The 20,438-nt window shown below is 47.3% G+C and overlaps 1 protein-coding gene across 3 annotated transcripts in view; it reads left to right on the plus strand.

Annotated features, from left to right (window-relative positions):
* The window catches only part of LOC101172397 (neuropilin-2), a 94,772-nt gene that overhangs the window by 22,151 nt on the left and 52,183 nt on the right, over positions 1–20,438 (plus strand). For all 3 annotated transcript variants that reach the window (XM_023950505.2, XM_011473642.4, XM_011473641.4), the window contains exons 4-6: positions 8,596–8,823; positions 10,712–10,867; positions 10,950–11,119. In XM_023950505.2, coding sequence (XP_023806273.1) covers positions 8,596–8,823; positions 10,712–10,867; positions 10,950–11,119 — 554 coding nt within the window. The remainder of the gene's footprint in view (positions 1–8,595; positions 8,824–10,711; positions 10,868–10,949; positions 11,120–20,438) is intronic.

Genomic DNA, 20,438 nt, shown 5'->3' on the forward strand with positions numbered 1-20,438 from the left:
GTACGAAGTTAAAAGTCCAGCTTTTTCAAAAATACAGTTGTAATTTCATTAATATAAATTTTACAACAAAAAATAAATTAGATTCAGTGACATTTTTGAGCACTTTGTCGTCCGTCACACTTCTCTGAATTATATGCAACAAAAAAAACAGGAGATGTCTCATTGCCTTTGCTGAAACATTTTAAAATGAAACATTTATTTTCAAACAGTTGCCTCATGAAATTATAAATTTTTGAAGCGTACATTTACAACTTTACAAACCTTACAAAGTTTTTTTCTCATAAGTGTACGACTTTTAAACTTGTGATCTTTTTGCTCAAGTTTTGATAACTTTCTTGCTAATATTTCCTATAACTTTACCCCTTTGTTCTCAGAAAATTTGGACATTTTCTCAGGATTTTACGACTTTATTCTGGCAAAATTTTGATATTTTTTCACAATTTTTACTTTTTGAAGTTTCAATTTGACTTTTTTTTTACAAATTTGTTCTTGTAATATTTGGATTTTTTTCCTTATATTTTTTCAACGTTGTGGCCTTTTTTCCTAATTGTGACATTTTCTTATCATTTTTTCACTTTCTCATAATTTCATGGCTGTTTTCTGGTATATTTGGGGTTTTTTCTGCTTTTATGGCGGCTCTAGCGCTCTGCTGTAGTCTACGGTTTATTTGCTCCTCGTAACACGTGGCGATGACATCATCAGCTCCCTGCACTGCAGCGCTCGGGTTCATCCTGAAGTGAACCTGGACGCTCATGGGAACCAGAGTTCATGTGGTTGACCCGCTTCATTGAGCTGAACCGAGCCAGCCGGTGAGGATGGAGGAGAACCGCTGTGGTTCTTCACAGGTGAAGCTAAAGCAGGATTTGAGATGCTGCATCAGGATCCAGGCATGTGTGTGTGTGTGTGGGTGTGTGTGTGTGTGTGTGTGTGCGCTCCCCTTCACGCTGCAGTGGGTCAGACAAAGCGAGACCAATTGAGATCAAGGGCAGTGAGACAGAGAGGCGCGCGGCGGCGGCCCCACCGCCATCTTGTCCGTTCCCCCTGAAAGCATTCCTCGCATGCCGCCTTAATTGAGTCCTGAGCCCTGTTCCCCTGAGACGCACCGTCCTGCACGCCCACGTGCACACACACGGGGGCTGAGGTTACTAACACAACACGTGTGGTGGTTGCTGTTTCTCACTTGCTGGCACCAACTGGGGCGGGGGGTCATTCCTGTGTGAGTGCATGTGTGTGTGAGAGCGCGCACGTGCGTGTGTTTGTGTGTACATTACCACCTGACGGACATTAAAGCAACAAAGATGTCAAAGGTCACACCCCCCAGGACAAGAGATGGAAAAAGTCTGATTTCTGACAGAGATGATTTATTTTGGGCTGTAAGTCATAAACCTGCAGAACAAGAAGAAACTTTGAAAACAAGAAACTTTAAAAAGTGTCAGCAAAATTATTTGATTAACACTTTGAAGTATGTGAGACACTTGTGTTCATATACAGGTTAAATAACTTTATAAGTGACCTTTTTTGGGGGGGGGCAGTGTTTTATCCCTCGTTTGTAATTTTAAAACGGCGTAAATGAAACAGGATAATCTCTAGTGGAAGAAACCTTTGTGGTTCCTCACTGAAGCACAGCATCACTAACAACAAATGAAGGTGGAGTCTGAGCATCACAGGGTCTGACAAACAACATGCATGGGGGGTAAAGTGGGAGGGGTGATGAGTGAGAAGAGGCAGGTGAGCAGATGAAGAACAGACTACAGGTGGTAAAATCTGGAGACTGAACAGAACAAACATGCAGAGACAAAAGATCTGCAGAGCAGGGTGTGTGTGTGTGTGTGTGTGTGTGTAGGTGTGTGTGTGTGTGTGTGTGTGTGTGTAGGTGTGTGTGTACGTGTGTGTGTGTGTGTGTGTGGGGGGGGGGGGTTAAGACACATCTATTTAATTTAATTTAGCTTTTATTTGATTTTGCGTGTAGGATCTAGAATTTTTACTCTAATATTTTATACGATATTTTACGTCTTAACTTTAACGTATATTCTAGGTTGTTTTAGACTTTTTTAAATTTAGTTATTTATGCATTAACTAATTTTTAACTTGGTCATGTTTCAGTTGTTTTTACATTGTAACTATTCATTACGTCTACATTTTAGACCGTTCATGAGGGTTTTCTCACCCTTGGCTGGGGGGTTTGTGTTGGGGCTCCCAGACTTTCGGCCCTGCTTGTCCTCTGGCGTCTCTTGTTTCGAGTCCCCCGAGCCGCCCGGCCCGGTGTGCCCCCGTTAGTTGCATTGAACCCGGGGGTTGGGGGGCTGAGGGGCGGGTTTGTTCTAAAGCCAGACTGGTTTATCTAAAAAAATGTTATTTTGCAAGAGAAACTCATTCAACTGAATAAAAACAAGTTTCTCTAAAACCTTACTTAAAACTGGCAAGTTGGACACAAGTCTGTAGTTATTAAAAACTGAAGGGTCTAAATCAGTTTTCTTGAGTAACGGTTTCACCACTGCAGTCTTAAAGGCAACAGGAAAAATACTCGTCTGTAGAGAGGAGTTCATAATATTTAAAATCTCACTCTCAAAAGTCCCGTGAAATGATTTAAAAAGTGAAATAGGGATGGGGTCTAAAAAACAGATTGTTGGATTAACTTGGGAGAAAACTCGACCAAGTGTTGCAGCTTCAACCAGGTCAAAACTGTCCAGTGCTTCCTCAGGTAAAATCAACCCATCATTTCCAATAAAAAGGCTTTTCTGTCCATTTATGATGTTTGATCTGACAGAATCAATCTTGCTCCTGAAGTGGTCTGCAAAGGCCTCACACAATGAGGCGGAGGCTGGCATTGTGTTTTTGTTCACATTTGAGTTGATTAAAGACTCAATTGTGGTGAAGAGGACTCTGGGGTTATTTGTATTTACAGAAATGATGTTCGCAAAGTAGGAATTTCTGGTCTGTTTTACTGTTTGATTATATAGTTTTACATGGTTTTGGTATAAGTGATAGTTTATTTCAAGTTTGTGTTTTCTCCAGAGTCTTTCTGCAGATCTACAACGTCTCTTCAATAGTTTAATTTCCTCAGTTCTCCAGGGGGGTGTAAGTTTGATTCTTATCTTTTTAGATTTTAGTGGAGCAACAGAGTCGAGACTGGATTTTAATTCACTGTTTCAACAAGTAGATCACAGTGACCTAAGTGACCCGTTTTTTTTCTGGCAGAGCTAAAGCAGGGATTTTTTCTCAGAACTTTCTTTGGACCCGATCACGTCAGAACCCTGCTGCACAGAACCCTGTTTCAGACAGTTTTTATGGTTCCTGTTTTTCCCGCTCTGACCTGAAAACATCTTGTTGGAGGAGGATCAGGATCCTGGAGCAAACGCCCCTGTGAAGCCAAACGTTTGCCGTGAGCCCCTTTAGATGATAGTTTCTGACACGTCTGATGGGGGGGGGGGGGGGGGGTCTGCTGGAGACCCCCTGAATGGGCTGAAGCAGCTTTGAACAGATGCATTTATTGTCACGAATAGACGCAGGCTGATCTAAAGCTGACCAACTAGACTAAAGTGCTCTAAACTGCAACGGCTTCAAGGAAAAAACAAACTCTTCACATTTGGAGTTGCATTTATTCTGAATCCAAAAAGCGAAAAAAAAAAAAAAAAGATTTGTTAAGTTTGAGACACAGACATGAAACCAAGGATCAGGTTGGTCCATCCTGTGGAGGCTCTCCACGTGAATCAGAGGTCTCTGAGTGGAAAACATGCTCGGAAACCCAGAGACCTACCCGTGGGCCTGAGCTCTCTGTCGGTCCTTTTGCAGAGTTTTCTATCATAACTTATAAAATCAAGGAAAGAAACCGAATTACAGGAATTTCAGGGTTTTCTCTCTAATTTCATGGATTTAAAGTGGAGGAGAGGTCCCTTTCTTCCACATCAAAAGACAGAACTGCACACAAAAGTCCTACAGTCAAGTGAGGGGAGCACGGCCTTTAAACCGACCTTTCAGGAGGACTCAAACCTTTCAGGAGGAGTCTAAAACCTTTCAGGACTCTAAAACCTTTTAGGAGGACTCTAAACCCTTTCAGGAGGAGTCTAAAGCCTTTCAGGAGGAGACTTAAACCCTTTCAGGAGGAGTCTAAAACCTTTCAGGACTCTAAAACCTTTTAGGAGGACTCTAAACCCTTTCAGGAGGAGTCTAAAACCTTTCAGGAGGAGACTTAAAACCTTTCAGGAGGAGTCTAAACCCTTTCAGGAGGAGTCTAAAGCCTTTCAGGAGGAGACTTAAACCCTTTCAGGAGGAGTCTAAAACCTTTCAGGACTCTAAAACCTTTTAGGAGGACTCTAAACCCTTTCAGGAGGAGTCTAAAACCTTTCCGGAGGAGACTTAAACCCTTTCAGGAGGAGTCTAAAACCTTTCAGGAGGAGACTTAAAACCTTTCAGGACTCCAAAACTTAGTTGTGCTTCGATGCACACAAGTTTAGAGAGAAAACGTCCAGATTTCCGTTTTCTGATTCTAATGTCCTCTAAATGTTGGACAGTCTTGGATTTTCCGACACATTAATCTGAGATTTAGTTCTTCCACATTCACACACTCTCTGCATGCTAGCCATGTTTATTAATCATGCCAGATAATGGGAGGGGCTTAAGTATGAATGCATAATTTGTTGTTGTTTACAACTCTGTTGCCATGGAAACTGTCGCACAAATTCCAACCAATGTTTCCACAGACCTGGAAGTGTGGCAGCCAATCAGATGTGACCGTCTGGGCCGTGTGCCCCCAGCTGTCACTGTGACCCAGAACTCACACGCACACATGAATGCACTGATGCAGGCATGACGGTTACTCACTAATGCAGCACGCATGTCTGCACGCAACCCTGAACCCCCGCAGCAAACATTTAGTTCAAATTTTTGATTGTTTTTTTTTTAAGTACAACTTTTGCATTTAACCTCAAACCCAGAAACAAAAATTCAAAAAACAAAACACAGATGCCGATGGTTGAATTTCTGCAAACCGTGTGTGTGTGTGCGTGTGCATGCGTGTGTGTGTGTGCAGCCCACACACACACACAAAGGCTAATGTGGGCGTTCATCTTTCAATCCCTCTGATAACCTTCGTTGCTTCCATTAGTCTTTGTGCGTTTGGATTCTTCCTCCATTTTGATCATAGAACGTTCACATCAGTCCATCACGGATCTGCAGTAACGAGCGAACGTCTCTTCTGGAAAACCAAATGATGGTGACTTCAGGAAAAGTTAGGAATACATTCTAAAAGGAGAGAATTTCTATGACTTTTTCAGCTAAAACATGAACTTCACGTGTTGCAGTGCCAAAACTTGAGCGATTTCGGGGGCTTTTGTTCGACTGGCGTTCATCTCTTTGACTATTTTTACTTTTCTTTTGGTGTACGGTGGTGCAGTGGTTAGCACTCTAGCCTAACAGCAAGAAGGCCCCTGGTTCAAGTCCCTGCTGGGGGACCTGAACCAGAACATCAATGACAGACCTTTCTGTGTGGAGTTTGCATGTTCTCCCGGTCCATGCGTGGGTTTTCTCCAGGGTCTCCGGCTTCCTCCCACCATCCAAAAACATGCTTCATCGGTTCATTGGCGACTCTAAATTGTCCCTAGGTGTGAATGTGAGTGTGCATGGGTGGGTGATTGTGGCCCTGCGACAGACTGGCGACCTGTCCAGGGTGTCCCCTGCCCTCACCCAGCAGTGCTTGAAAGAGATTAAGCGGGTCTAGAAGACCCTTTTTGGGTATTTCAAACCGTAACAGGAATGTTGTGGGTGTCAAAAGTAGGAATATATTTTATTGCCATTTTTAAACCAGTTTTTTGGATGCATCACATCCAACTAAAGTGACCAGTTTGAAAGCATGCTTTCCTGCAGAAACATAACCTGACCAAATCTCGTCTGTGGTTTTGGAAATGGCTTTGTATTTTGGGGGGGTCTGTTACAGTTTTCCATTCCATGAATCTTTTTTTCCAGCTCCAAAGGGCATCTTTGCTCTGGGATTTTACTTGAAAGCTTCATACATTTGGACTCAGTGATCTCAGGATGGGAAACTAAACATCATCAAGAGATTCCCAAAATATTTCCCTGAATTATGGCATTAAAATATTGCCTGGTTGGAGCCTTTAGTAAACTGCAGTGGGATCACGGTGGGGGGATTGTTGTGCGGCAGCTTGATCTCAGTGTGATGGCAGAGATTTGGTTAAACAGTCGGTTCATGAAGACAAACAGACACAAAGGAGCTGAAGTTCACCGTCAGCTGGGATTCAGCTCCAGATGAATCCAACCGAAATGACACCCAGGTGGAATGCAAACACGCGCGGGGAAAAGTGAGGTGGTGGTTTTACTGGAGCTGTTAAACTGCGTGTGGTCGCCGTCAGTGTGTGAGCTGAAGAAAATCCCCTCTGCATCATGTCTGCCGTGAGGAAGCTTCATGTGACCTCAGCTCTCTGACCTGAGCGCCGACTCGTCCTAAGAGGAACGTCTGCGTTTCAGCCTTCAGCAAACATTTTATTTTCTACATTCCAGTCGGTGGTTTGATGCCAGTGTGTCCCTCAAAGGTTTGCTGGAAAACCTCGACTCTGTGGAATCTTTCAGGCTTCAACAAATCCCAGAATCTACCCAGCAACACTCTGCCTGCACATCCACACGCCCTCCTGTCTGAGACAGAAAAACAAACTTCTGCTGTTTTAAGTGAGGACGACGGAACGGAAATGAGGCGAGGTGGAGGACGGTTTCACACCCACAGACGATGAGCGCGGACAGATCGGAAGGAAGGAGGGCAGGAATGTTTTTGGAGTGTCCATGAACATCAAGTAATGAGAGGGGGAACAAAACGGCTGCAGGCTACAGAGCCGGTCAGGCGTTCAGTCCACGCTCACACATGCGCTTGTTGCCATGCAGACCCGCCTTCCTCCCCGACAGTCTCTGCAGGGGGGCCAGACGCTTGGGACGCCCCGGGAGAGTCTTTGTGAGAGGGGGTGTTTTCCTGACACAGAGGATCACAATAACAAAAAATCAGAGCAAAAAGTGGAGCAGAATGGAGGATGTTTGTAAAAAACGGGGTTACTTCTCTGCAGGTCAGGCTTATCCAATGAGAAAGCAGAGTAGAGGAAACTGTTTTATTTGATTCCGTAGCTGGAAAATATTCTTGATTTTGCACAAAAGTAGAATTTATTTTAACTGTTTCTCATGTCTTTGTTTATGGAAGAAATGTTGGCTCTTTTATTTGTAAAGTCCTTTAAATTTGCTAAAGTCGTGTGATTGATGCTGTTTGTTGGTGAAAACGTCAGCTAAAGAACAGTAAAATACAATACACATCAGAAAATAAAAACTCCCATGTGTTGCTTCAAAATGATTGACAGGTGAGGAACAGATTTAGGGCTGGTGCGGGGTTTTCCGGTTGGGTAAGGAGGGAATCAAACCAGCAGCTGGTAAAAGTCAGACCTCTGGTGTAGTGGTTTGGTAGGAGTTGGGTTTTATCAGTAACTACAAATGGTTCTTGGTGGGTTTGGGGTTTGAGATGAACATATTGACTGTGTATGAAATTGAATTGAGTGGCTCCGCCCCCTGACAATCCAGACATGAAGTGGCTCCAAGAAGCCAAAATCACACAGATTTCTATAGAGAAATAATCAACTGTTATTGGTCAGAAGAACCATTCTGGATCTGATACCTATTTTTAACATATTCTTGATCATTCTAATTTTTTTCATGATTTTTTTTTCTGTAGTTCAAGTTATTCAAGTTATAAACTGACCAATCAGATCCCATAATAAAAGTAGGTGGAGCCTGCTGCCCCCCACGTCCAACCTTCAAAACACTTAACAGATTTCTTGTTGCTCGCTTTCTGGTAGGGGTGTGGCCTTCCAACATGCTCACTCCTCATTGGTCAGAGGGTTTGCCACAGAAACCCAGACTGACTCAGGCCAATCGCCGCTTACTAACATCTGGTTCCAACATCGCAGCGTCTATATCGTGACAATTTGGCCAATGAGTTGACTGTATCCCTTGTGCTATCCTAGGCACTTTAACATTGGGAGTGGGGTCATCTAGACCCACTAGACAGTGCTCTGAACCTTTTTTCTTCAATGATTGGTGATCTTCACTGGTGTCCATGGATTACATGAAATCTTTCCACCTTTATCCACCTTTGTCATGGTAGGGAGAACACCTCAATGGAAGGGGGGGGGGGGTCATAGGGTAGCACAAGGGTTATTTGGCTGGAGCTGGAAAATAATACATTTTTGATGGATGACGTCACACTCACTCAGTCCAGGTCTAATATACAGTTGATGGTTGGGAATAGTCAGGCTCCAAACATGAGTCGGGCACTGAGACGCCACACTGAAGCCAGTACGTTCAGTAAGAAGATGGCTGCTTCTGTTAACCTGTCATTCATATTTTTATGAAATACTTTGCTGATAATATTAGCCACAAAAGATCTTGTTTTTGAACATGGTTATTATTCAATGCAGTTCATCACAGGAAACTGCTTCATTTCTCTTCAAAGGTTTAGGCTGGAAGCTGCTTTGAGTGTGAACTACGTCAGAAATGGTTCAAATCCGGAAGCAGAAACGTCTTTTATTCCGACCTCTCTTCTTCTTACAGGCTCGGATTGTTCTCGGAATTTTACCAGCCATTCGGGGCTCATCGAGTCTCCGGGCTTCCCCGACAAATACCCCCACAACCTGGAGTGCTTCTTCATCATCGTGGTCCCCCCCAGCATGGATGTCACCCTCAGCTTCCTCACGTTCGACTTGGAAAATGACCCCCTCCCAGGAGGGGAGGGAGAATGCAAGTACGACTGGCTGGAAGTGTGGGACGGTCTCCCAGGAGGTACGGCTCCCGCCACGCATGTGACAGTTGGTTTTGCTGCGGCTCACATCGCATTTCTGAGCGGGCTAGATGGGATGGGGGGGTTGGTGAACACGTTCAGCCTTAACACCTCGCTGTTGTGAGTCAGTGCAGGCAAAAATGTGTGTGTCTTGCCATGCCCACATCATTATCGACTGAGGTGGAGCAGCAACTATTTTAGAAGCTACGTGTTGGTAGATGAAAGTTAGGCTTACAGGCAGGATGTTGGCGCCTACTGTAGAGAAAAGGCAGGAGTTTTCAAGGGGAAAATAAAGTAGGAGTCGCTCAGCAGAGGGAAAAAAGACCGGAGGTGAGAGGGAGAGGCACACAGGGCTGCGATATTTCTGGTTTACCTGCCAGGGGAAGTTTGGAGGATGCATCTGAGGCACCAAGACCTCTGCAAACCTCAGAAAGATGAAAAGGTTTCTGCTGCGAATTTAAGAGAACTCTGCCTAAAGAAAGCATCTTAGACTGCAAAGATGATGTTATCGGAGCAAATTCAGCTCTTAGAAGAAGCTTGGAAAAAAAGATGTCATGTTTGCTAATACCTTTATTTGGAAAATGTAAACTTTGCTTTGTAGTTTTGTATGGTTTTGTGTGAGCGAAGGTCGACAGCCAGCAAGGCCAAGTGGGCCCCATGTGGACAGAAAATGGGACCCCAAATGGGTTTGTCCGCAGTTTCCATGGTGGGCCCTCAGTGGGCTGGCTCGCTACGTTAGCCAGCCACCCGGTGGACGGCGTGGCGAGCAGCGCTGCCCCCCAAATAACAGGGGGGTGGAGGGCAGCAGTCAGATGGGAAGGACTTTTACTTCTTCCAGAGTGGGATCTTCCCGTCAGGAAGAGCTGAACAGGAAAAGTCTGCGGCCTTTAATGTTACATTTTTTACGTCTCTGAGTGCAAAGAGACGCTGAGAGACAATATGCAAACTAGTTTGTTTAGATTAAGAAGAAAAATGATCCCTAAACAACCAGACTCCTCCGCTTCACTTCATTAGACAGCAAAATCTAACAAATGGAAAGACCAAATCAGATAAAGCAGTTTTCCTATCCGTGCACCGTGCACGTGCAACATTTGCAGAAACGCCTGTGTTCAGATTTTATCGCGTCTGATAAACTGCCTTAACTGTTCGCTTTCAAACCTTTCCATCCTCATTTCCTGCATAAAGAACAGAGAGACAAAAGCAGGCTCTGAGCTCTGATGTAGAAGAGTGTCAATTAAATTCTGCTATAATTTACAGCATAATAAAGCCGTTCCGCTCTGCTCAACGTTTTCCCTCCTTTTCCTTCACTGTAAATCATCCAGAAAGGAGTTATTGCCATTATTTACCCAAGAAGCCCTCTTAAAACCCCCTCCACACATTTTTTTTCCAAAGGGAAGAGAGAAAAAATCAATACTAGTGATCGATCACTGCCTATTTTCTCTCCTCCTCCTCAAAGACCTCCTCATGTGTATATCTTTGTGTGAGATGGGGGGGGTTAGAGGATCAATGCACTATTTGTGGTTCCAGTCTTTACATGCACGCATCCATACATCCCTGGGCTGTAAATCACAGTCATCTGTTTGCGTTGGCATATTGACAAGTCTCAGTACAGTCAGCTCTGAGAGGAAGACAGGCGAGGAATCGATGAGATCCTTTGATTTCAATGCATTTATACAAATGCAAGCTTTGCACTTTGGTGCAACAAATGAGGGGACAGACGTGGAGAAGCGATGAGGAGGAGGTGGAGTTAGCAGCAGATGTCATGAAAGAAGAGACTGAAACAAAGAGTCGCTGCAAACAGGAAGAAAAGATGACTTCAGTCTTTACATGGTTGGCAGTTCCTCCTTAGTAAGATTGATGGGTAATCCAATAAATCTCGGCTCTCCACAGTGGGTCCTCTGATTGGTCGATACTGTGGTACAAGAGTTCCTCCTGAGATCCACTCATCCACTGGGATTCTCTCCCTGGCCTTTCACACCGACACAGCAGTGGCCAAAGACGGTTTCTCAGCCCGGTACAACATGACGCATAAAGAAGTCAGCGAGAGTAAGTCTATATTCATTTACATTTCACAATGAATGAAACGGACGTATTTATCTAAATCCCTTTGCTTTGTCTCTTCTTGCAGCTTTTCATTGCAGTAACCCTTTTGGTATGGAGTCTGGAAAGATCACCGATGAACAGATCACCGCCTCCTCAACATTTGAAGAAGGACATTGGCTTCCACGTCAGGCCAGACTCAACTGCAATGACAACGCGTGGACGCCCAACGAAGACAGCATCAGGGAATACATTCAGGTAGTCCTTTTCATTGGTTTGTTTATTTAGGACAAACCCAGAAAGAAGTTCTTTAAAAAGCACAACAAGCCCCCCCGTGCATCAAAGAACATGTATAACTCTAACCCTTCCATTGACGTGTTCTCCATACCATGACAAAGGTGGAAAGATTTCATGTCATCCATGGACACCAGTGAAGATCACAAATCATTGAAGAAAAAAGGTTCAGAGCACTGTCTAGTGGGTCTAGATGACCCAACTCCCAACGTTAAAGTGCCTAGGATAGCACAAGGGTTAAGCATGCAATTTATCACGGACAAGCCCCCAATTTGTTTGGTGATCATTTTGGCTTAACAGAAACATAAAGCCGCAACTGATAATAAAGAAATAAAAGATTTTGTGTAGATTTAACTTAATGACCCAAAACATTAAGTTTAATAAATCACAACAGGACAGGAAAGCTTTGAGGTCATTTCTACTATAAACCAAACTCACCAAGAACTTTCTTAAACAGATTTTAGTTTTTCTTTAAATTCACATCAGTTCCTGCCATCAGATCAAGATTAGCTTCAAAGCTAAAATTCATTTTTATGTATTCTTTTCATAAGTGTCAAAACCGAGCCCAGTCTGGCCCCTGTGCTTCAGCAGCCGTGCTCTCTGGGTGTTTGCATGGTGACTGCAGAGCAGAATGTATTTGTCAGTCTGCCTGCGTCCGCACTGAGGGGAGTGGGAGGTTCAGCGCTATCGAGGTCCAGCAGACTGGGTGAGGCATTGTTTCCTGTATCCCATCGCAGCGCCAGCTTTGTGCCATCCCCCGGCTTAGCGTGAGTTATGAGGCTATCAGGCGGACGGAGAGGAGGCAGCAGGGAGCTTCAGTCGGGTCACCCAGACCAGCACTTCTCAGTCAGACACTCTGTGTAAACAGCAGATTATCTTGTAGGTTGTCACCTTCTGGTTGTCTCACCAAAGAAGCTGCGTCGTTTTAAGAGCCTCTAAGTTTAAAAGTCGGGGTTTTAGCTTCCAGCTGTTTATATTTGAGCTATTTCTGTTTTCTAGCAAAGAAACATTTATTTCAACATGCAACCCAAACATCATCTTTGCACCACTTGTATTGCCATTTTTCTTCAACAGTACCTTCTAGTAGTTTTTTTTTATTCTGATGGGATTTTATGTTTATTTCTTTACAAACTTTTGGATTCTACATTAAGCTATACAAACTCCTGGTGAGACGCTGCACCTCAGGATCAAATGAACCAAATCCAACTGCAATGCCAAGTTTGCTCACTAGTCTGGCTGCCAGCTTTCAGATCAAACCTAAGCCTACCAAGGTCCTGGAAACATTCATCCAGTCTAAAGTTTTTTAACAACCTCCTAACAATCCTTTTCTGTACTTGGAAGAACAGTTAGGAGAGTTTAAGAGGCAGGAATGTGAGTGTTTGGCTGCTTGGATCAGCTATGTACCCAAATGTATATTAGAAGCAATGACTCAATCACAGATAATGGGAGACAGATGCTGACTAGAAGCAGTAGTTCTGACCTGCACCGACGCCAGACCCCGTCCCAGAAAAGCACAGGAACTGGTTGCAGCCAAGACGCTGAACAAAGCCAAGGTCCCATCAGTCTCTGCTGCCGCTATCTGTCTCACATCGTCTGCTTGCCTTAGAAAAGCAAACCTTAGGAAAACGACACAATAGCTCATCGCTGGGCATCCAAGTTAAGACAACACTGAAATGAAAAACCCATTAATACATTTTTAAAAAGCACAATGGTAATGCGGAAGAAACTTGCTGCCAAAGGCTGCTAATCGCCAGGCCTTGATGATAGCTGACCATCGTCTGCAGACCCGTGAAAGCTCAGCATCGAGGCAGACCTGAGCTGCAGTCTCAGGGAGGTGCCTGCTGCTCCACGTCAATCTGGAAGCTGTTATAAAGCCATTTCCCAAGAATTTCCCCTCACTGTTTCACTCTAATGAATTTGATTCACACGAGCAAAACGATCCGGACAGTTGCCAAACTTCTCAGGAGTGAATGTCACAGCAAATCTGTCAAAGTAAGATGGAGCTCCTGGGAGAAGCGAAACCCCGCCGGACCACATGTCAGGCCTCACAGCTGTTTCCTTAAAACAGTCCCTGTACAGCAGCACACTCTGACAACACCACTCTGAGCCGAAAGGGTTAGTTGTCTGGCAGCGGCTCCACATTGATGATTATGATTATTTCAGTGTTTCATCTCTGTTACTGACTGGAAGACGGTCCAGAGGCGAGGTCGAAGGAAAAAAACAACGCTTTGAGATGGAGAATGAACACATGACCCAGTGTCCCATCCACGACACCCAACGCAGAGGAAAAGCTGACGTGAAATTCTTTTGCCTTGATGTTAACGTTTGAAAAAGGACAAAGTCAGCGTTTTATCTGAATCACTTGTATCCTTATGGGGGGGTTGACCCCTATGGGTTTGTGGGTTGTCTTTGGAGGGTCATAGAGAGGGGCGGCGGCATGTTAAGGGGAGCTCAGGTGCTTCTGCAGTTCTCCTGAGGCTCGTACAGCCACTGCATGTAAATGGAACGTACCATTGTTGTGCATGTGGGAGGTGTATTGTGAAGTATTCATAATGGAAGTTCCACGTACTCATGGCATAAAGGTGATGCTTAGGCCTGCATGGTGGTGACGGTATTATTATAGGGGATGAAGCCTCGAACCCCAGACAACATTCAGTGGTTGAGCCAACAATAAACTGCAATGTTTAGCAGATCGTTTTGTCGGTTCAAGCGTAGTTCAAACTGCCTCATGTTGATCTGAAGCATCGCCGCAGATCTTTGTCAGAACGAGAAGGTTTGGATCCGATAACAGACCCAAACCTCACTGACGTTCTGCCAGAACCTAACAAATACACACAAACAGGAAAACCTCCTGGATGATGACAACAGTTTCTGCTCTGTGTTCTTATCATCCGACCAAAGAGCTGAATCAGAATTCTTTAGGGTTCAACTGTTTTTTTTCTCAGAGTCACTGCATTTAAAAGAGCAATTTAATCTAAGGACTGAACAGCTGTGTGTGTTTCCTCGTTCTGGTCCATTGTGTTGTGCTCTGGTCCGGTTTGGGAGGTGGAGTACAGATTGATGATGACAACTCCAGCTGCCTTTCTTAGTGTAACAGCTCTGTGATTGATGAGGAACCTTCCTCCCTTAGCATCCTCCTCTTCCTCTCCCTTTCCTTTCATCTTCTCGTCATCTCTTTTTGTTTTTGTGTCTCCTTTCACCTCCTTTTGCCTCTCTTTTTTGTCTGCCCGTGTTTTCTCTGGATTCTGGGTTATTGATTAGTTGTCTTGGCGGATCTGGTTCTCGCCCAGCTGGAGCGGGCGGCTGCATGTGTGTGTTGGAAGTAATCTAAAACACCTGTCTCTCTGACAGATAACAAGCGCAGCGTTTTACCTCCCCGATTGTTTTGTGCCTCCCCCCCAGCGGGACGTGCAGCACAGTCAGATTAGTCTCTGGGGTTTAACAGCTCCACTGGAGGAGGATAAATGTTATGAGGCTGGGCTGAACTTTCCTCATCTTCTTCTGTCCACTCCTAAATAGAAGAATCTGAAAAAATGTCACGTTCTTTCACCGTCCATAAAAGCGGGAGAATGTCTCCATAACAGAGTACAGCTAGAGCCAAAGAACCACCATTTGAAGCCTTGTCAGGGGGACACGGGTCAGCAGCTTTCATCTGACCCCAACACTTGAGCAAGACTGGCTTTTGATAAATTCTTGCAGGAATGTTACTTTACTTTACTTTACTTACTCTGTTTGGAAAATCTTTCCTGCTAGAAATCACAAACATGGACAGAAAAATGATCCCAACAATCCAGCTTTGTTATGAACGACCATAAACGTGGCGTTCGGTTGGACTTCAGACAGGCGTCATTATCGGTTCATTAACGAACCTCAGAAAAGAACACAAACCAACCAAAACAAAGATCTGAGTTTCTCTCCTCTGGAACCAAAAACTAGCTAATGATGTTTTATAGTTAAAGGTTTGGTTTGATGTGAGACAGAAAGATAATTGTTTTTACTTTGTTTGATGCTAAAAGTTTGTAGAATTTTTTTTAATCTTTCAGACTAAAGACTTTTCTTCAGAAAAGAATCACAGAAAGTCCTAAAACAGAAACATTTCAATCATCCGAAAACGCTGGATGTGTTGTTTTATGTGTATTACCATCATTAGGACGCACAATGACAGGCCTTAGGGGCAAAGACCCCAGATCTCCCAGAGGAACCCTGGGAATCGTTTGCAGATTGAAAAAGCTGCTTTCTGTCAACGGTTCTGCAGCAGCTCGGGTCCGCCTCTGCACAGAACTGGAAGGAAACATCAGAGGTTTGGGGGGGGGGGGGGGGGGGGACTTAGACAAAGAGGCAAAATCATCAACACATTACAGAAACAGAAAAGACAGTCAACCAAATGAAAAAAAAAAAAGTGAATGTTTTGATGTGACGCACATGTATCTCAGCAAATGGAGCTGAAAAAATGCAGTTTTTGGTTGGAGTGAAAACAGTTGCAGCAGCAACAGCAACAGCAGTAGCAGCAGCAGCAGCGGTAGCAGCAACAGCTGCAACAGCAGCAACAGCAACAGCAGTACCAGCAGCAGCAGCAGCAGCGGTACCAACAGCAGTAGCAGCAGTAGAAGCAGCAGCAACAGCAGCAGTACCAACAGCAGCAGCAGCAGCAACAGCAGTAGCAGCAGCAGCAGCGGTAGCAGCAACAGCTGCAACAGCAGCAACAGCAACAGCAGTAGCAGCAGCAGCAGCGGTAGCAGCGGTAGCAGTAGCAGCAGCAGCAGTACCAACAGCAGCAGCAGTAGCAGCAGTACCAACAGCAGTAGCAGCAGTAGAAGCAGCAGCAGCAGCAGCAGCGGTAGCAGCGGTAGCAGTAGCAGCAGCAGCAGTACCAACAGCAGCAGCAGTAGCAGCAGTACCAACAGCAGTAGCAGCAGTAGAAGCAGCAGCAGCAGCAGCAGTACCAACAGCTGCAACAGCAGCAGCAGCTGCAGTACCAACAGCAGCAGCAGTAGCAGCAGTACCAACAGCAGCAGCAGGAGCAGCAGCAGCAGTACCAACAGCAGCAGCAGTAGCAGCAGTACCAACAGCTGCAGCAGCAGGAGCAGCAGCAGCAGTACCAACAGCAGCAGCAGTAGCAGCAGTACCAACAGCTGCAACAGCAGCAGCAGCTGCAGTACCAACAGCAGCAGCAGTAGCAGCAGTACCAACAGCAGCAGCAGCAGTAGCAGCAGCAGCAACAGCAGTACCAACAGCAGCAGAGCAGTAGCAACAGCAGCAGTACCAACAGCAGCAGCAGGAGCAGCAGCAACAGCTGCAACAACAGCTGCAACAACAGCAGCAGCAACAGCTGCAAAGGCAGCAGCAGCAACAGCTGCAACAGCAGCAGCAGTAGCAGCGGTAGCAGCAGCAGCAGTGGCAGCAGTAGCAACAGTAGCAACAACAGCAGCAGCAACAGCTGCAAAGGCAGCAGCAGCAACAGCTGCAACAGCAGCAGTAACAACAGCAGCAACAGCTGCAGCAGCAGCAACAGCTGCAACAGCAGCAGCAGCAGCAGTACCAACAGCTGCAGCAGCAGTAGCAGCTGCAGTACCAACAGCAGCAGCAGTAGCAGCAGTACCAACAGCAGCAGCAGGAGCAGCAGCAGCAGTACCAACAGCTGCAACAGCAGCAGCAGCAGCAGTACCAACAGCAGCAGCAGCAGTAGCAGCAGCAGCAGCAGTAGCAGCAGCAGCAGTACCAACAGCAGCAGCAGTAGCAGCAACAGCTGCAGTACCAACAGCAACAGCAGTACCAACAGCAGCAGCAGCAGTAGCAGCAGCAGCAGTACCAATAGCAGCAGCAGCAGCAGTAGCAGCAACAGCTGCAGTACCAACAGCAGCAGCAGCAGCAGTAGCAGCAGCAGCAGTACCAACAGCAGCAGCAGCAGTAACAGCAGCAGCAGTACCAACAGCAGCAGTACCAACAGCAGCAGCAGCAGCAGTAGCAGCAACAGCTGCAGTACCAACAGCAGCAGCAGTACCAACAGCAGCAGCAGCAGTAGCAGCAACAGCTGCAGTACCAACAGCAGCAGCAGCAGCAGCAGTACCAACAGCTGCAACAGCAGCAGCAGCTGCAGTACCAACAGCAGCAGCAGTAGCAGCAGTACCAACAGCAGCAGCAGCAGTAGCAGCAGCAGCAACAGCAGTACCAACAGCAGCAGCAGCAGCAGCAGTACCAACAGCAGCAGCAGGAGCAGCAGCAGCAGTACCAACAGCAGCAGCAGTAGCAGCAACAGCTGCAGTACCAACAGCAACAGCAGTACCAACAGCAGCAGCAGCAGTAGCAGCAACAGCTGCAGTACCAACAGCAGCAGCAGCAGCAGCAGTACCAACAGCTGCAACAGCAGCAGCAGCTGCAGTACCAACAGCAGCAGCAGTAGCAGCAGTACCAACAGCAGCAGCAGCAGTAGCAGCAGCAGCAACAGCAGTACCAACAGCAGCAGCAGCAGCAGCAGTACCAACAGCAGCAGCAGGAGCAGCAGCAGCAGTACCAACAGCAGCAGCAGTAGCAGCAACAGCTGCAGTACCAACAGCAACAGCAGTACCAACAGCAGCAGCAGCAGTAGCAGCAGCAGCAGTACCAACAGCAGCAGCAGTAGCAGCAACAGCTGCAGTACCAACAGCAGCAGCAGTTGCAGTAGCAGCAGCAGCAGTACCAACAGCAGCAGCAGTAGCAGCAACAGCTGCAGTACCAACAGCAGCAGCAGTACCAACAGCAGCAGCAGCAGCAGCAGCAGCAGTAGCAGCAACAGCTGCAGTACCAACAGCAGCAGCAGCAGCAGTAGCAGCAGCAGCAGTTCCAACAGCAGCAGCAGCAGCAGTAGCAGCAACAGCTGCAGTACCAACAGCAGCAGCAGCAGTAGCAGCAGCAGCAACAGCAGTACCAACAGCAGCAGCAGCAGCAGCAGTACCAACAGCAGCAGCAGTAGCAGCAGTACCAACAGCAGCAGCAGGAGCAGCAGCAGCAGTACCAACAGCAGCAGCAGTAGCAGCAGTACCAACAGCTGCAACAGCAGCAGCAGCTGCAGTACCAACAGCAGCAGCAGTAGCAGCAGTACCAACAGCAGCAGCAGCAGTAGCAGCAGCAGCAACAGCAGTACCAACAGCAGCAGCAGCAGTACCAACAGCAGCAGCAGGAGCAGCAGCAGCAGTACCAACAGCAGCAGCAGTAGCAGCAACAGCTGCAGTACCAACAGCAACAGCAGTACCAACAGCAGCAGCAGCAGTAGCAGCAGCAGCAGTACCAACAGCAGCAGCAGTAGCAGCAACAGCTGCAGTACCAACAGCAGCAGCAGTACCAACAGCAGCAGCAGCAGTAGCAGCAGCAGCAGTACCAACAGCAGCAGCAGTAGCAGCAACAGCTGCAGTACCAACAGCAGCAGCAGTACCAACAGCAGCAGCAGCAGTAGCAGCAGCAGCAGTACCAACAGCAGCAGCAGCAGCAGTAGCAGCAACAGCTGCAGTACCAACAGCAGCAGCAGCAGCAGTAGCAGCAGCAGCAGTACCAACAGCAGCAGCAGCAGTAGCAGCAGCAGCAGTACCAACAGCAGCAGCAGCAGCAGCAGCAGCAGCAGTACCAACAGCAGCAGCAGCAGTAGCAGCAGCAGCAACAGCAGTACCAACAGCAGCAGCAGCAGCAGCAGTACCAACAGCAGCAGCAGGAGCAGCAGCAGCAGTACCAACAGCAGCAGCAGTAGCAGCAACAGCTGCAGTACCAACAGCAACAGCAGTACCAACAGCAGCAGCAGCAGTAGCAGCAGCAGCAGTACCAACAGCAGCAGCAGTAGCAGCAACAGCTGCAGTACCAACAGCAGCAGCAGTACCAACAGCAGCAGCAGCAGTAGCAGCAGCAGCAGTACCAACAGCAGCAGCAGCAGCAGTAGCAGCAACAGCTGCAGTACCAACAGCAGCAGCAGCAGCAGTAGCAGCAGCAGCAGTACCAACAGCAGCAGCAGCAGTAGCAGCAGCAGCAGTACCAACAGCAGCAGCAGCAGCAGTAGCAGCAACAGCAGCAGTACCAACAGCAGCAGCAGCAGTAGCAGCAGCAGCAACAGCAGTACCAACAGCAGCAGCAGGAGCAGCAGCAGCAGTACCAACAGCAGCAGCAGTAGCAGCAACAGCTGCAGTACCAACAGCAACAGCAGTACCAACAGCAGCAGCAGCAGTAGCAGCAGCAGCAGTACCAACAGCAGCAGCAGTAGCAGCAACAGCTGCAGTACCAACAGCAGCAGCAGTACCAACAGCAGCAGCAGCAGTAGCAGCAGCTGCAGTACCAACAGCAGCAGCAGCAGCAGTAGCAGCAACAGCTGCAGTACCAACAGCAGCAGCAGCAGCAGTAGCAGCAGCAGCAGTACCAACAGCAGCAGCAGCAGTAGCAGCAGCAGCAGTACCAACAGCAGCAGCAGCAGCAGTAGCAGCAACAGCTGCAGTACCAACAGCAGCAGCAGTACCAACAGCAGCAGCAGCAGTAGCAGCAACAGCTGCAGTACCAACAGCAGCAGCAGTAGCAGCAGCAGCAGTACCAACAGCTGCAACAGCAGCAGCAGTACCAACAGCAGCAGCAGCAGTAGCAGCAGCAGTAGCAGCAGCAGCAGTACCAACAGCAGCAGCAGTAGCAGTAGCAGCAGCAGCAACAGCAGTACCAACAGCAGCAGCAGTAGCAGCAACAGCAGTACCAACAGCAGCAGCAGCAGCAGTAGCAGCAGCAGCAACAGCAGTACCAACAGCAGCAGCAGTAGCAGCAGCAGCAGTACCAACAGCTGCAACAGCAGCAGCAGTACCAACAGCAGCAGCAGCAGTAGCAGCAGCAGCAGCAGTAGCAGCAGCAGCAGTACCAACAGCAGCAACAGCAGTACCAACAGCAGCAGCAGTAGCAGCAGCAGCAACAGCAGTACCAACAGCAGCAGCAGCAGTAGCAGCAGCAGCAGTACCAACAGCAGCAGCAGGAGCAGCAGCAGCAGTACCAACAGCAGCAGCAGCAGTAGCAGCAGCAGCAGTACCAACAGCAGCAGCAGTAGCAGCAACAGCTGCAGTACCAACAGCAGCAGCAGTACCAACAGCAGCAGCAGGAGCAGCAGCAGCAGTACCAACAGCAGCAGCAGCAGTAGCAGCAGCAGCTGCAGTACCAACAGCAGCAGCAGTAGCAGCAACAGCTGCAGTACCAACAGCAGCAGCAGTACCAACAGCTGCAGTAGCAACAGCTGCAACAGCAGTACCAACAGCAGCAACATCAACAGCAGCAGCAGCAGCCTTTTGTCCAGACT

The sequence above is a fragment of the Oryzias latipes genome, chromosome 21 (assembly GCF_053564925.1).
Source record: "Oryzias latipes strain Hd-rR chromosome 21, Olatipes_Hd-rR_3.1".
Taxonomy (NCBI): Eukaryota; Metazoa; Chordata; class Actinopteri; order Beloniformes; family Adrianichthyidae; genus Oryzias; species Oryzias latipes.